The sequence below is a fragment of the Lycorma delicatula genome, chromosome 1 (assembly GCF_047948215.1).
Source record: "Lycorma delicatula isolate Av1 chromosome 1, ASM4794821v1, whole genome shotgun sequence".
NCBI classification, from domain to species: Eukaryota; Metazoa; Arthropoda; class Insecta; order Hemiptera; family Fulgoridae; genus Lycorma; species Lycorma delicatula.
This window is the reverse complement of record NC_134455.1, coordinates 354,145,223-354,162,108: the sequence shown is the minus strand read 5'-3', so window position 1 is coordinate 354,162,108 and position 16,886 is coordinate 354,145,223. Positions and strand designations below refer to the sequence as shown.

Genomic DNA, 16,886 nt, shown 5'->3' with positions numbered 1-16,886 from the left:
CGTATGGTGGGTGATCAAACACTTCCCAATGAAAACACTGCAGGAGCTTCTTTGTTACAGCTGCAGTGTGCGGCCGAGCATTTTCATGGAAAAAGACAATGCCTGATGGCAATATTCCTCTCCACTTAATCTGAATTGCCCTTCGTAGATGTTGAAGAGTCACGTAGTATGAGGCTGCAGTGGTGGTCGTGCCACGTTCATGAATTCCACCAAGAGAACTCCATTCTGGTCCCAGAACACAGTAGCCATACACTTTCTGTTGGGGAAGGTTTGCTTGAACTTCTTTGGTTTACTGGGAGAATGAGAATGCATCCACTGTTTGGATTGTTCTTTTGTTTCTTCAGTTTCGAAATGGACCCATGTCTCGTCCCCTGTGACAATTTTGTTCAAAAAATCTTCTCCTTCATTGTGGTAGCGCTGGAGAAATGTTAGGGAGGCGTCCATTCTCATTGTTTTGTGATGGTCGTACAGCATCTTGGGAACCCATCTCGCACACAGTTTGCGGTACTGAAGTCTCTCACTCACAATGGTGTAGAGAGCTGACCTTGAAATTTCAGGAAACAAATCACTCAATATAGAAATTGTGAACCGACGATTTTCTCGAACTGCCTCATCCACTCGCTCAATGAGATCATTGGTTGACACTCGCTTCCTTCCCTGACCACCTGCATCATTAACATCTGTACGTTCTGCTTTAAAGTTCCATTGTCGCACTTTGCTGTCACTCATTGAAGTTTCACCGCACGCATTACTTATTCGTCGATGAATTTCACCTGCATTACACCCCTTAGCCTGAAGAAATCGAATTACTGCACGCAATTCACACTTGGCGGGAGATGCTATTGTTGTAGATATGTTTACGTGCTAGCTGCATGTTCAGAACTAAACGAAGTGACGCGGCGTGATTGAAGGCCATACTAGAGACGCTGTGCAACACATATGCGCAAAGGTTCATCCGATTTTTTCACGTGTTTTTATTTCGAGACCAATCAGGCCTTGAAAAAAAAATAACCCTCGTATGTAAATTAGCAGTTGAGCACGCAAGCAGAGAACAGCTATAGTGTGCCATACACATTCCATAAAAATTATGGCATTGTTTACTTACAATTTGTGGGAATGGTTTGTTAGCAGTTAGCAGTAGATCTAAATATATTCCAACTTCTGGCCCTATTTTACAAAGCCAAGCTTTATTGCTAGTTAAAATATTAAACAAACCTGATTTTAAAGCTTCTAATGAGTGACTTAAAAGTTTTAAAAATGGACATATCATTTGGAATAAATTTTGTGGAGAACCAAGTGATGTTGACGAGTCTGTAGTTAAAGAACGGGAGACAAAACTTTATCGTTCTGGCTGGCTACAATCAAACAGACATTTTTAACTGTGATGAACCAGCAATATTTTTTAGAACTTTGCAGACTAAAACACTAGCTAAAAGAAGAACAGACTAAAAGAAGAAAAATGTGTCTGTGGAAAGATGTCAAAAGATGCCTCGCTATTCTTCTTTGTGCAAACATGATTGGGAAACTTCTAAAAGTGCTCATCATCAGTAAATTCACATGACTGATTTACCAGTAAATCTGATGAGTTTTTGTAAATTACATACTAATGTGTTTTTATCACATTAATGTTAATAAACTCCCTATGACTTAGCAATTTAACAAAAAAACACTTTGATGACTTCTTCTATAATGGAGGTGTAACTGAACAATTTTAATTCTAAAATGAAAATTCAAAATCGTCGTGTTTTTCCCTTGATAATGTAACCTGTCATCCTCATACCAATTTATCTATAATTAAATTACTCTGATTTCCACCTAACACTACAACCACTGGATCAGAGTGTGATTTACACCATGACAATATTCTACAGAAGAATAGTGTTCCAATCAATTATTATGAAAATGGATGTGTGAAGAGTGCAAACGAGCTGATGAAATCAATTTCAGTAGTTGATGGTGTCTGCTGGATTCATAGGGCAGTAAAGAAGTAAAAAAGGAAACCAAAAAATGTTTTAAAAAACTAAATTCTTGATGATGCAACAACTGTTATCTTAGATAAAGAGGAGGAAAATATAAGAATTTTAAAAGATCTGGGCAGTACTTATGAATTTGAAATAGACTCTGATACATATGTAAACTCTGACAGTGATTTGGCTACCATTATTATGGCTAATAATGTAAATGAGGTAGTTTTGTCAGTTCCACGGTAAGATAAATGATGACAATGAACTGCCTACTGATGAAGAAGAAGAAGACCATACCAAACGTGGTGATTCAACAAGCAACACTGAAGATCCCATCAAAATAAATTTGTATTTTGATGCACTTTGAAGCTTAAGTGACTTACAGAAGTTCGCCAGAAGAAAAAATTGTGCTGAACTTTTGGAGTATTTGTGTAAAGAGCAAGCATATTTCTTTAGAATAGCATGCTGTTAAAGAAAAGACAAAGCAGATAACATTAGTTGTCATGTGGAAATCACACAAATAATCATGATTAAACTGTAAATCAATCATACATACTGTATTTTTGAAAAATTGTGTATTTTATAGGTTTTTGTAGTTAATTAGTGTAACATTAATTGTCTAATAAAAATCTCCAGTAAGCCTACAAATTGAATTATTTAAAAAGATTATATACTATATTATTCCAGTGGATTACAACATTCTATGTAAGTTGCTGTGTATTCTTAGAATGACACATTATTACTCAACACAAACAATACACAGTGTGTTCATCATTACTGTCATAATTGTATAAAACAGAAGAGACCTGTCCAAAACGGAAAAGAAATTCCATCCTGTTGATCTCCATTTTGAACAGGTTTCACTGTTTGTATATATATATTGCATTAACCACTTTTACCTGCATTTCTAAATACTACATTATAACTACAAATATTATGTGATGCAGTCCTTATATGTGTATGATTTGTTCCCAGTACATGCATAATTTATCAGAATTAATGTAATGCATTAATGAAAGAATTAATGTAGGCCCTAGAAAGATTAATGGATTAGAAAACCTGTGAAAGCCATTACTGTTGTATACTAGTTCACTATACAATTAATAACAATTATTTTTAACAATCACAGATGACTGATATACTAATCAAGTAATTAATATTAAAAATAAATAATTTTTAACAATTACATACCCAATCCATACTTATATCAACAATTTGTTCTGTCAAAGCAATTTTCTGTAATACTGAAATGCATTTATGATCGTTAGCTGATTTCAAATTAGAACACCAATCTGTGGCTTGATCAAGAAACAGTTTAGTTTCTAATACAATCCTTTCCCAAGTCTTTTTTTTTGCTGCTAGCTTTAAAAATAAAAAAGTATTATAAAGTTAATCACTGAAACAACAGTCATTTTCTACAACTAACAATGAAATTTAAAGCAAATTACACTGATCAACAATGATTTTGTTAAATGAGAGCGAATAATTGATTCTTATAGTATTTTTCATGCTTGTTTCAAATATGAAATCAGAATTCTTCTACCAGCCTTAGTTTTTTTGTAACTACCATTCTTATTTTCAGGTAGTTCATGCATGAACTCCACAAGCATAGCATTTTGTGAACTTATTTTATTATATTATTTATAAACTAAATAGCTCTTGTTTATTTATTACAGTCCCTTAATTGTTGTCACATTGATTTGTTAGGCATTAATTATCATTTTTATTATTTACACGCTAATTAAAATGAACAAGAATGTGACTCATTCTTGTATTTTCATCTTACTATAAATATATCATTCATTTATTAGTTATTTCTGTCATTATTTTACTTATAAACTGCCATGCAAACTAGAGAAATTTTTTTAATTCTCATTCAAGTGCAAGTTCTCGTGTGCATAACATTCAGTTTTGTAGCTAGCTTTCATATTTGCAGGTATATGTTGTTCAGTAAAGTAAGTGTATTTTTATAAAATTAGTATATTTATAAACTGCTTCTTTTTAAACAATATCAGTTATTGCGATGTTTTTAATGCCTTGCAGTTGCATTAATCATCCAAACAATTTCTGCTACATCTGTGGTGAGGTAAAATTGAAGTCTCAGAAAAGAAGTAACTCCACCGATAAAAAATGTTTATGAACTGTATTTTGGATGTAAATTACTATGATTGGATATAAATTAGGTAATCAGGATAAATCTTGGGCTCCTCATGTTTGCTGTGCTTCTAGTGTAACATTGTTGACTGGTTGGCTAAATGGATTTTGTCACATACCATTTGCAATTTCACTGGTTTGGAGAGAACCAAAGGATCACACCACGACTGTTATTTTTGTGTTTGTAAAGATATCTGGGATAACAGCTAAAACTAGACATAGTGTTAAATACCCTGATATTCCCTCTGTCATGAGACCAGTTCCACATAGCCAAGAACTTCCAATTCCAGTACCACCAGAAACATGGAACTTGATGAAGAAGATGATAATGTCAAATCTTGTGCTAACTTATCAGGCAATGAAGAAAGAGATCCAAACTTTTTGAAAATAGATAGAACCCCATTTAATTAATTAGTCAGAATTAAATGATCTGGTTTTTGATCTAAATTTATCAAAGAATCAAGCATAAATACTGACATCAAGACCGAAAGGATGGCCTCTTTTACAACTAAACATTAAAATAAGTGCTTTCTATAACAGACAGTCAGAATTTAAACCTTTCTTCTCTCAATACAGAAATCTTAGTATACTGTAATGATGTTTTTCTCTTTACTAGAAGCTTTGGGACATATACATCATCCTAACGAATGGCGACGTTTTACTGACTCATTAAAGCTTAGTTTACTTCACATTGGAAATAAATACCCAATACCAAGAGCATACGCTGTTCACATGAAAGTCTTATGAAAATATGGAACTTGTGTTAAGCAGGATTCAGTATGAGAAATATTTATGGCATATTTGTGGAGATCTAAAAGTAATAGCGCTTTTACTTGGAAACACTAAGTTCTGTTGCTTTTTGTGCGAGTGGGACAGCAGAGATAGGAAAAACCATTACATAAAAGAGCAGTGGCCAGAGAGGTACTGACTATGGGAGAGAAGAGTGTTGTTAGTCAGGCATTAGTAAAACCAGAAACAGTTTATCTTCAGCCACTACACATTAAGCTAGCTTTATTCAAAAATTTTGTTAAACCAATATAAAATCTCAGCGCTATCAGTGATAAACATGTAGAATGCTTTCACCAGGAGGTATCTATAATGGAAACACAATACAAGGGAAAATGTAACCCAAAAATGTCAGCTGACTACTGTTGGAATCTAAACAGGAAAATTACAGCAGAAAATCCAAAAGAAATAGATTTTAGGTGAGTACAAATTGCGTATAATGTATTGTCATATTACATTTACCATACATTTTTTGTTTCAAAAGAAATTTCAATTTTAAACATGCATGAAATTAGCATAAAAAATACTATAAGAATCAGCTATTCATTCTCATTTAACAGACAAAAAATTAAATACTGTTGACCAGTGATATCAGCCCAAAGAAAGTTTATAATCAAAGAAAAAATTCTTCAAAACATATATAATTAAAATAAACATAATACTTTAAAAATAAACAATGCAATCGCAACAAAATAAAAATATCAAACATTTATTCAGTAATGACAATTCAGTCATTCATATAGTTCAGTATTCATAATTTATAAGCATATGTGAGTTTAATAAGTTTTATTCATTATGTACTCATAAAACCATGTAAGAATTTAAATGATATAAACAAATTTTGAAAAGTTATAATATCACTGACATGTACCCTAATATATCACCACTTGACAAGGCAATAACTATATTTCTTTATATTTCACTAATATTTTATGTTATGAAATATAACATAAATACATCATTTACCGCAAACAATACAATCAAGAATAAATTTAGAAATAATATAGAAAATAAAAGACAACTACATCAAAAATATAGTATACAAAATAAAATGAGATTGTAAGGAGATGTATACAGGACAAAAAGGGTGAACATTTAAAACAATGAACATATATCATATAAATATGGAAAAAAGATTCATATTGTGATAGATTCACATAAAGGGCATATTCCCAATGAAGTGATAAAATCTATGAAAATATTACTTTTTGCAGAAAAAGGAAAACATTTAAATACTCTAGAAAATATGGAAATATTTAAGTTAAAATTAAAAGGGCAGGAGATAATTAATGAACAAATAAACACTCAACCCAGTATAAAATTTAAAGATTTTAAATTGTTAAAATGAAAACTCAAAAAGATTAGTTTCAAGAAATTGTAAAACAATTAGAGCAAGAGGGACAAAGCAGAAGAGACCATGACAGTATAGACGGTGGGTAGGGGAAACTTAACATCACTAGTTATTTGGCAATCCCAAATCAGTAAGATTGTGTTAGAAGTAGTTTTGAGAATGAAGGTACTTCAAAATATGTCAATAACAAATGTTAGAGTGGCAATGCTAGGAAGGGCAGAAAATAACATTCAAATCAATTATGACAATCCTAGCAGAAATATGAAACATTGTAAAAAATTATATAATACATTTAAATTTGAACCAACCTTAGTCACAGAAAATTAATATATATAAAAACCGTATGATCTAAAATAAGATACTTATAGCAATTAATTGTACAAAAAAAGAAATTCAAAAAAGAAATCTACAAAATAAAACAAATAGCAAAATATAATGGTTTGGATGGTAAAATTACAGAAAAAATCTATTAAAAAAAATGAATAAAAAATATCAAGAAAATTATAACAAAATACAACAGCCAAAAAATAATACAAAGATTAATAATAGTTTATACCTAACATACAATTACACAAATAAAATAATAGAAAAAATTATTAATGTATATGATAAAAATAAATAAATAAATCAGTATTGATTCATAGTTCGAGGAGTAAACATCGTGAGCGATTAGCATGTTGGTGTTTGATAAGTGGTGAAATGCGGAGTCTTATTTTCACAATAGTGATTGATGGTAATTGTATAATGAAATGGAACAGTATTTTTAGGGAAATTTAACTTTGCATTCGATGTGAATACATATCAACAGAGGATCTCTATACACCATCTATTATTCAAAATTTATTATTGGTTTATTATTCTTCATTCATTACTGTTTACGCCAACATCATGCCTAAATGTTGAGTTTGTAATAAAAATATAACCACTAAACATAGTAAAATACCTTGCACTGATTGCAAGACATTATTTCATACAAGCTGTAAAAATATGAGCAAAGATGACATTGAATTGTTAATATTTAATAATGAAATTTGGAGATGTGAACATTGCGCCTTAAACAAATGAAAAGATCTTTAACTATAAACTGCTGTACAAGGAAACAACTTTACACTTGATGACATGATGTCCGCTACAAATGAATTAAAGAGAGCCCAGAAACGTATGATAAGTGATATGAATGAATCGCCAGACCTCCTACACAAAAAGATTGATGATAACTCAAAAGTCATTGCTGACCAGACACTAAAATTAGAAGAGTACGTTTAAAAAACTGAGAATTTGACAGCTGAAAACCATAATCTCCGTCAACAAGTTAAACAGCTTGAGTTCAGACTTGAGGATGCGGAGTAATATAGTCAAAGTATGATAGAAATTCATGGTATCCCCAAAAAAGATGATGAAGATGTTGTTGATACAATTAAAAAATTGGGAGACATAATTGGTTTCCCAATTACAGATGAGATGATTGATGCTTGTCACAGATTTCCAGAGAAAAATAATACATCCGATGGAATCATTGTCAAGTTCGTCAGAAGGCAGGATAAGGAAAATTTCATGAAGAAGAAAAGAGATAAAAAATTTATCATCACGTTAAACATGGGATTTACAACTGATACTCCTCCGGTGTACATAAATGAGTTACTCTGTCCACCAAGGAGATGGCTATATGCAATCGCTCGGCAGGCAAAAAAGTCTAAAGGTTACAAGTACGGTGGCTACGAGATGGAAAAATACTTATGCGGAAGAATGAAAAAGACAAAGTTGTACAGATTAGGAATGAAGAGGACTTAAACAAATTACCGTAAGCACACTTATTTATGTTAAAATAAATTCTTATTATTTCTAATGAACTCTACCAGTTTTAATAAATCAATGAACTGTGAATTTAAAATTCTGCACCAAAACATTAGTAGTCTGCGAGAGAACTTTGATGAATTATTAGTTTATTTATCTAAATTTAAAAACATGCCAGATTTAATTGTTTTATCGGAAATTTGGATAATGTCAAATGAAGTATCTTTATACAAAATAAAAAATTATGATATAATAGCTAATTGCAATGAAGGTTATAGATCAGGTGGAATAATAGTTTATATCAATTCTAAATTGAACTACCGAAGGGTTTCTTTATCTCTGTCTGCATCTGATGCGATTCTTATTGACCTAGTGCACTTGAATATTGAATATAAATACTTGCGCAATATAGCTTACATAGTAAGGATAAGAGGCACTTCTTAAATGAATTTAATGGTGCGCTGTCTAAAATTAATTCTAATAACTGCATAATAATTGGTGACTTAACTTAAACCTACTTTCCTAATCCCACTTAATAGATGAGTATAAAACTACTTATAACTGCCATGGATTTGAATCATTAGTCAATGAACCCACACGACTTACAAGTTAGTTTATAATTATAAACTATTTTATAATTTTAAAATAGTTTCAACTGTGAGTCATTTGCAGATAACAGATCATAGTCGTATAGGCGTTGGGATATCGCATATCTCTAATGTGACGCATTCCAATACTATTAAAAATGAGAATAATATGAATGCTATTAAAATTGTTATCATAAATTCACTTCCCTTATCACTAAAGTAGACTGGCGGGATGTTTATATGCATAACGATGCGTCGGCAGCTTTTGATATTTTCATAAAAAAATTTACTGAAATTATAAGCGGATCTAAAACACAATTAGTCATTCAGGGTAAGCAATTCAAAAAATTAAAACCATGGATAACAGATAAACTGTGTGAAATGATATCAATACGCAAATACATTATACAAAAAAATAATAGCACACCCTAATAACTTACATTTAATTAAACATCATAAAAAATATAGGAATATACTTAAAATTAAGATTACATCGGCTAAACAAAAATACTATAATAAGATGTTTGACAGATGTAAATTCTAAAAAGGAGTGGGAAGTAAATTAGTTACTTAACCGGTCAAAAAGGAAAAGATTAAGTTATTGAACTAAATAATGGAAATAATAAAAATATCTCTGAACCATTTCAAGTAGCTAACATATTTAACGATTATTTCATAAATGTTGTAAGTGACTTACATAAACAATTAAATGAAGGTTGTAATGATACAAATAATGACCTACCAAATATAAAATGTGAAGTATCATCAATGTTCGTTGAGCCTGTCCTTAATGCTGAGATTGAAAATATTATAAAAAATCTCAAAAACAATAAATCCCCTAGTATTGATGAAATAAGCTCAAAAATTGTTAAATTAGCGGTAGACCATATATCACATGTCTTAACCTTTCTTGTAACTATAAGCCTCCAATCTAGGAAATTCCTGGACGCTTTAAAAAAAGTAGTAGTAATACCTGTCTTTAAAAACGGAGATAAAAACTCAACAGAATTTTTATCTCCTTTTTGAGGGTAGGGATATTGGTCTATATTGAGTACAACTCAATATAGACCAATATCCCTACTCTCTATCTTCTCTAAAATCTATGAGAAATGTATGAAGAACAGATTAATATCATACCTCGATAAAACTTCTTTTTTTTTAGTAAAAACCAATATGGATTCATAGCTGGGAGCAATACTGAAAAGGCACTCTTAAATTTTACTACCCAAGTATTTCAGGGCATAAATGATAAGAAATGTGTGAGTGGCCTATTTTTAGACCTAACAAAAGCTTTTGATCATGAAGACCACAATGTCCTTCTATGCATTCTGTGGATGAGTGGTATTAGAGGTGTTTCATTTGATCGGTTTGAGAGCTATCCGATCAACAGGAAACAGTGCATGAGAATAAAAGGATGTTTAAGTAATTTTTCTGGGATACAATATGGAGTCCCACAAGGATCCGTATTGGTAGCCATACTATTCATAATATATGTAAATACTGTCTGTTCGGCCCCGCTTAAAGGTAATGCATATGCATTTGCAGATGATACTGCCTTGTGTTATCCTGGATAGAAGCCTTGTGTTATCCGCAACACCTGGGTAGAAGTGGCTGAGGACATGCAATCAGATTTGGATGCACTGCGGTTATGGTTTTCAAATCATTATATGATCTTGAGTGTTGAAAAAACTTTGTATATCAACTTCTACTTAAGGGGGAAAATAAAATTGCCACTTACAATAAAATATAAATGTAAAAAATTTGTGATAAATAAATCTGATTGTTTAGAATGTAGTGAGATTAAACAACGTGATATCTGTAAATACTTGGGCATTGTGTTAGATAGTGGTCTAACCTGGAAGAATCATATTGTGCTAGTAAAGCAAAAACTATTAAGCTATCATAGGATATTTTATTTTTTAAACAAACTATTCCCAAAAATAACCATGAGAAAACTTTATTTTGCTATTGTGCATAGTCGACTAGACTACAACATCAGCTGTTGGGGAGGAACTTATATTACAAATTTAGATTCCATAATCAAAATCCAAAAAAGATTCGTTAGAATAAGTAAAAAAAGAACTACGGATCATTCTTTGCCAATATTTAGGGAATTGTCTATATTACTGCTACGTTATTTATATGTTTATAAAGTAATGAAAATTTTCTTTATCAGAAGTGGTCATAGAGATAGTATGATAACCGAGTATGAACTTAGAAGTAAAAGGAATGTATATGTCCCTCCCCAGAGCAAATAAGATGAGTTATATGAAGTTCTTTTCAGGTACTGCTCCTAGATTGTATAACATACTTCTAGGAGTATGTTATACAATCATACTTCCTAATGATATAAAGACGAGTAGGAACCTAATCACTTTCTTAAAGCTATTAAGACGATAGCTAATTAATATTGATGACGCTGAAATTATGTACCATGTAATTACATGATTTATGATTATATATATAATTAATTATAATGCTTTATATTATTGGTCTTAACATAGTAATAGATTTTTTACATTTATAGCTGAATGGGTAGCTCTGGATGAAAGTTTTATTAGTATACATAAATATTTGACGATTGATCTTCTCCATACTTAACTGCAGAAAATTTAAGTTTCCACCAGAGTAAATCATGAATTGAACCAAAACTAATTCTCCTATATAAGATAAAACTGTTTCCTTTTTGTCCCCTTACTCTAACTAAATATATTAATATAAAAGAGATGGTGCCACAAAATGGGCAAGACCCTTGTGGACACCTAATCTTTCATCTTTTACAAATCTCACTTCCGATTATAAATCATATAAATTAACTCTAATTAAGTCAAGTTAAGTAATAAATATTTAATTGTACAAGGTCATTCACGGAAACCGGATGTTTTTAAAATAATCATAAAAAATTGAATACTTACTTTAAAAAAGTTTTATTGGTACTGAAACACTTGTTAAATCAAAGCATTTGTTACTTACTCATGAACGAAAAATTATGTCAGGCAAGTTATGTCCATTTTGGGCAATACATTGTTGTAGCCTTTCACGGTAACTGGCCTCAATTCTTTGTAGCATATCTACATCAGTCTGGGTGACGTGATGACGAATTGCGATCTTTAGGTCCTCCAATGTACGCGGTTTATTGCCGTACTCACGCGATTTCAGAAACCCCCACAGAAAAAAATCACAACTACTCAAGTCGGGGGACCGAGGGGGCCAAGGAATGTCGCCGAATCTGGAATCGATCCGTCCCAGAAACAAGTTACGGAGAACAGCCATCGTTGCCCTTGCTGTGTGCGCTGTAGCTCCATCCTGCTGGAATAACACATTTTGAAAATCGATTCCCCGGTTTCGTAACTCAGGGTTGAAAAACGTATTCAACATCGCAATGTAACGATCAGCTGTTAGTTACGGCAGCGTCATTTTCTTTAAAAAAAATATATGGTCCAATAACACCGACCTTTCCTATTGCACACCAGTCACCTTTGGGCTATGAAGTGGTCTCTCGTAAAGCTGATGTGGGTTTCTTTCTGCCCAATACCGGCAATTCTGTTTGTTGACGAAGCCATTCAGATAAAAATGGGCTTCGTCACTCATTAACAATAACAAATTTTCATTTTCTTCAAAAATGGTAAGCATTTGTCGACAAAATTGTAATCGCTGCGTGAAATCTTGTTCGTTTAACTGCTGCACGACGGCTATCTTGTAAGGATGGAAATGCAGGTCTGTATGAAGAATTCATCTTTCCGTACTTGTGCTCATTTGAAGCGCTGCTGAATGCCTCTGAATAGAGCGGCGTGGGCTTCTGACAATGGCTTCCCTTACTCGTTCGATGTTCTCCGCAGTGCTAGCAGTTCGTCGGGGACCCGGTGGTTTTTTCTTCAATATTGAACCGCTTGTTCGAAGGTTGTTTACCCATCGCAATATTGTGTTACGAGAAGGGACACTTGCATTACGAGGGATATTAAACTGACGGCGGAAATCTCGCTGAACAGCAGTTACGGATTCGTCATTTCGCACAAAACTGTCATACGCGTACAGGCGTTGGTCTAGCGTCCATGGCTCCATCTCAACGACTAAAATGTAAATGCTATTAACAAAGGAAACGTCAGAGACCAGCCACGTGCCCCTCCCACCACGAACGCCCGAGTACAACCCACTTCAAAAACATCCGGTTCCCGTGAATGACTCTGTATTATAAAACAATGTTAAATTAATTATGATTAAGTTAAGTTAAGTAATGAATATTAAATTGAATTATAAAACAATGTTAATATTGGTTCTAGACTATGAGTAGATAACTTTAGAGTAGAATTATAATTAGTATTAGGATTACTCCATTAATTATTAATTTTGTAAAAGTGAAAGAAATAAAAGAATTTGAATTTGAGATATAAAAAAAGGCATATAAACCAAATAATCACATTATAAAATATTTAAAAAATAACAATAATAAAAACAATGAGTAGAATTAGAGGAATATACAAAATTAAATGCAACAAATATAACAATATTTATATAGTAAAAGCAACAGATCATTTAAGAAAAAGATTTGCAGGACATTACACAGCGTACAAAAACAAAAAAAAAGTATATCTAATGTAGCTGATTATTTGTTAAAATGCAAACACAGTATACTGATAACAGAAATAATTTTAAAATTTTGGACATTTGTAATAATGATAAAAAAATGAATATACTCGAGAAATGTTACATCTAAAATATAAACAAACATACAAAACGATGAAGCATGAGATCAAATTCAAAGGTGATGCATTAAACACATAATAAAATAAGTCTCACAGTTGGCAATAATGGCAAAAGAACCAGATCATAAATGACAAAAATATCATCAATATAACTGATTGATTATAAATAATGAACACCTCATAATTTTGAAAAACTTAATTCATATTATAATATTTAAAATTTACTTTTGAAGTAGATATAAACAGAACAATAGATTTTGTAGATGTTAGTATTGAAATTAACAAAAATAATCAAATTGTAACTTCAGTATATAGGAAACCTACAGCCAATAAAACAACAATTCACAGAAAATCAAATCATCCTTGGTCTCATAAAATTAACATACACACAAATATGATTAATAGAGCTATCCATTATACACAAAATAATAAAGAGAAATTAAACACAAAAATAAATACTATAAAACAAATTGTAATTCAAAGTAGATATAGTGCTTTCTTAATTGATAATATATATAAAAAAATTAATATTAAACCTTAATAGAGCAATAACTTTAAAATCAATACATAACACACAGAAGGTTGATAATGTTTACTTAAAATATTCATACTACAATAGTATTGTTGAAAATATAACCACAGTTTATGACAAGGATAAATTTAAACCTGCATGTAAGACTAAGAACCACATAATAAAATATTTAAAAAACAATAATAATACTGATTTATACAATTTATGTGGGGTTTATAAGATAAAATGTCATGATTGTGAGGATATTTATATAGGTAAAACCAATAGGTCGTCTAAAGCCAGATTTTATGAACATTTTAGGTATTATAAAAATAAAAAATTGGGCTTTTCTTATGATGTGGATCACCTTATAAATAATAAATATTCTACTTCTGATGTTAATACTAATTAAGAAATATTGGAAATTAAAAAAGTAAATATAAATAAAAATTTAAATATTTTAGAAAAAATATTATATATATATATATATATATATATATATATATATATAAATAAACAAACAATATTGATTGAATCAACTTAATCAACTTACAGACAGATTTTGAAGGAGATATACTTATAAAAGCTGCAATAGATAGCAGCACCTTTCTAGATAATACATGAAATTTTCATTTATTTAAATAGTACAGTGTAAGTAGGCTAGCCACACTATTTATTTATAACAATAAATAAATTGTTATAAATAATAATGTGGGCATATTATTACTATGTAGGCTAGCCATATACAGGTTATTATATGCTTTTAATTTACTTTATTTTATTTTATTTTACTCATTGAGTTCATATTCCTTTGCATATGTATAATAATTTTAATCTTTTATGTTTAATATGTAATTGTATACAAATTTTATATAAGACTGATGATGCAGATCCTGCGAAAGTACTGTCATACAAATTATAGAGAAAAGAAAAATAACAAATAATAAATTAAAAAATAAGGTAAGAGTTTTCTTATTTCTGTACGTGGGTGGATTAAGTTGATTTATTTTATATATTTAAATTATTAGAGCAGAAGTGATATGGGTCTTGAAAGGATTGATTTCAGAAAAATTATATATATATATATATATATATATATATATATATATAGAGAGAGAGAGAGAGAGAGAGAGAGAGGAAGAGAGAGAGAGAGAAAGATATTCATTTTTTAACCATTAGTATCTCTGAGATATAATATTATTTAACAAAATAATCTAATCATTTCATACAAACCGTAAAGGATTCTTCAGAAATTTTTTTTCCTCAGTAATCATTCTATTGGATGGATAGTCTTCATGACAAAGACAGGTGTGGTAATTTAATTCTTTATCACTTCCTTTGGAAATTTTCCAATTTGTAAAGCTAAGAAGAGCTTGAAGTTATAGCAGAAATCTTTTTGCCAAATATCAGAAAATTGTTTATATCGCAGCCGCATATTGGCAAATTTTGATGAGCAATAACAAGCAATTAATTGTTAGTAAAAATGTGTAAATTGAACAGCTAATAAATACATAAACTATTACCAATAAACATAAGCAGCAGTGAAATGCTAAAAAAAAATAAAATATTATTACTTACATGATTTACCACAGCCTCATTAATCTGATCAGTTAATTCAAGTTTCTGCAATGATCTAATGCACTTATAAAAGGCAGCATTAAATGATTCACACCATTTCTTAGCATGTCCTTCAGTTAGAGTTGCCTTTCTCTCTATTTCTTTCCAATTTTCAGCAATTATAGTTAACTAAAATGAAATACATAATTATAACAGTGCAAACAATAATGCAAAGGCAGATATTATTTTATTAGCAAATGCCTTAAGTATGTTAAATGATTAATAACCAACCAAGCCTCATATCCACACATCAAGCAGGTTTTTGGCAATACCACTCTACCACTGATAAAATGATCAACTTAGAGAACATCATATATAACAGCTTTATTACAAGAAAACTTTGTGTTGAAGTCTTTTTTAATCTTCAGAAGGCATTCGATATGACCTGGCGACATGGAATAATGCTCCAGATACATGAATGGGGCACTGTGGCAATCTGCCAGTTTTACACAACAACTATATGAATGACCGTACTTTCCAAGTACGCATCAACAATGAATATTCGCCTGAAACAATTGCCATCAATAAACTAATATTAGCTATTCTAGTAGAAATCAACAAAGTGTCTATATTGATGATTTGGCAGTTGTGTATGCCAGCAACAAGACAGCTATGGTGAAGTACAAATTACGAGTGATTAATGCTCTTACTGAAGTTGCAAGGAATAATGGATTACAATTTTCACCAGAAAAAACATGCTGTGTACACTTCTGTAGGAAGGATATTCCTGTTTCGATCATAAACAACAATCCGATAGAATATAAGGATAATGTGAGATTTTTAGGTTTGTTATTGGATAAATCCCTTACATGGGGATTACGTATACAGGTCTTGAGCGATAAATGCAAAAAAAGCCCTAAACATTATTAAATGTTTATCCAACATCAATTGGGGGCTCAGATAAAGAAATACTATTGAGACTGTATAAAGCACTGGTTCAATCGAAACTTGACCTCAGATGTATTGTATATTAATCTGCTAGGAAGTCGCATTTAAGAAACTTAGACGTAATTCATAACAGAGGAATAAGATATGTGACAGGCGCATTCCGCACAAATTTGGCGACTAGTCTAATGTCCGAAGCCACAATAATGTCACTACATTATAGAAGAGAGATCCTACTACTAATAAATGCAGCAAATAAATGGGCTTTTCCTACCCATATAAATAACAAACTTTTTAACAATCATCCTTTGGCTGCATTATATGAACATTGTGCTACCTATTCCAGACCAGCCGGAATAAGGTATCACGAATTGATAAGAAATCATGAAATTGCTTTACCAGAGACATTAGCAATTTCTATGAGAGAAATACCACCATGGCTTTTGCCAGTGGTAAATACAAGGCTCGATCTCTCTTGGGAAGAAATAAAAAAGAAGCCAGTAATAATCATCCAACAGGAATTTTTATTAACCG

General features: G+C 31.1%; 1 protein-coding gene across 1 annotated transcript in view; it reads right to left on the bottom strand.

The window, feature by feature from the left end:
* The window catches only part of LOC142334470 (uncharacterized), a 712,180-nt gene that overhangs the window by 589,714 nt on the left and 105,580 nt on the right, over window positions 1–16,886 (bottom strand). The window contains exons 18-19 of the mRNA XM_075382526.1: window positions 15,429–15,596; window positions 3,156–3,326 (exon numbers count right to left, since the gene is read on the bottom strand). Coding sequence (XP_075238641.1) covers window positions 3,156–3,326; window positions 15,429–15,596 — 339 coding nt within the window. The remainder of the gene's footprint in view (window positions 1–3,155; window positions 3,327–15,428; window positions 15,597–16,886) is intronic.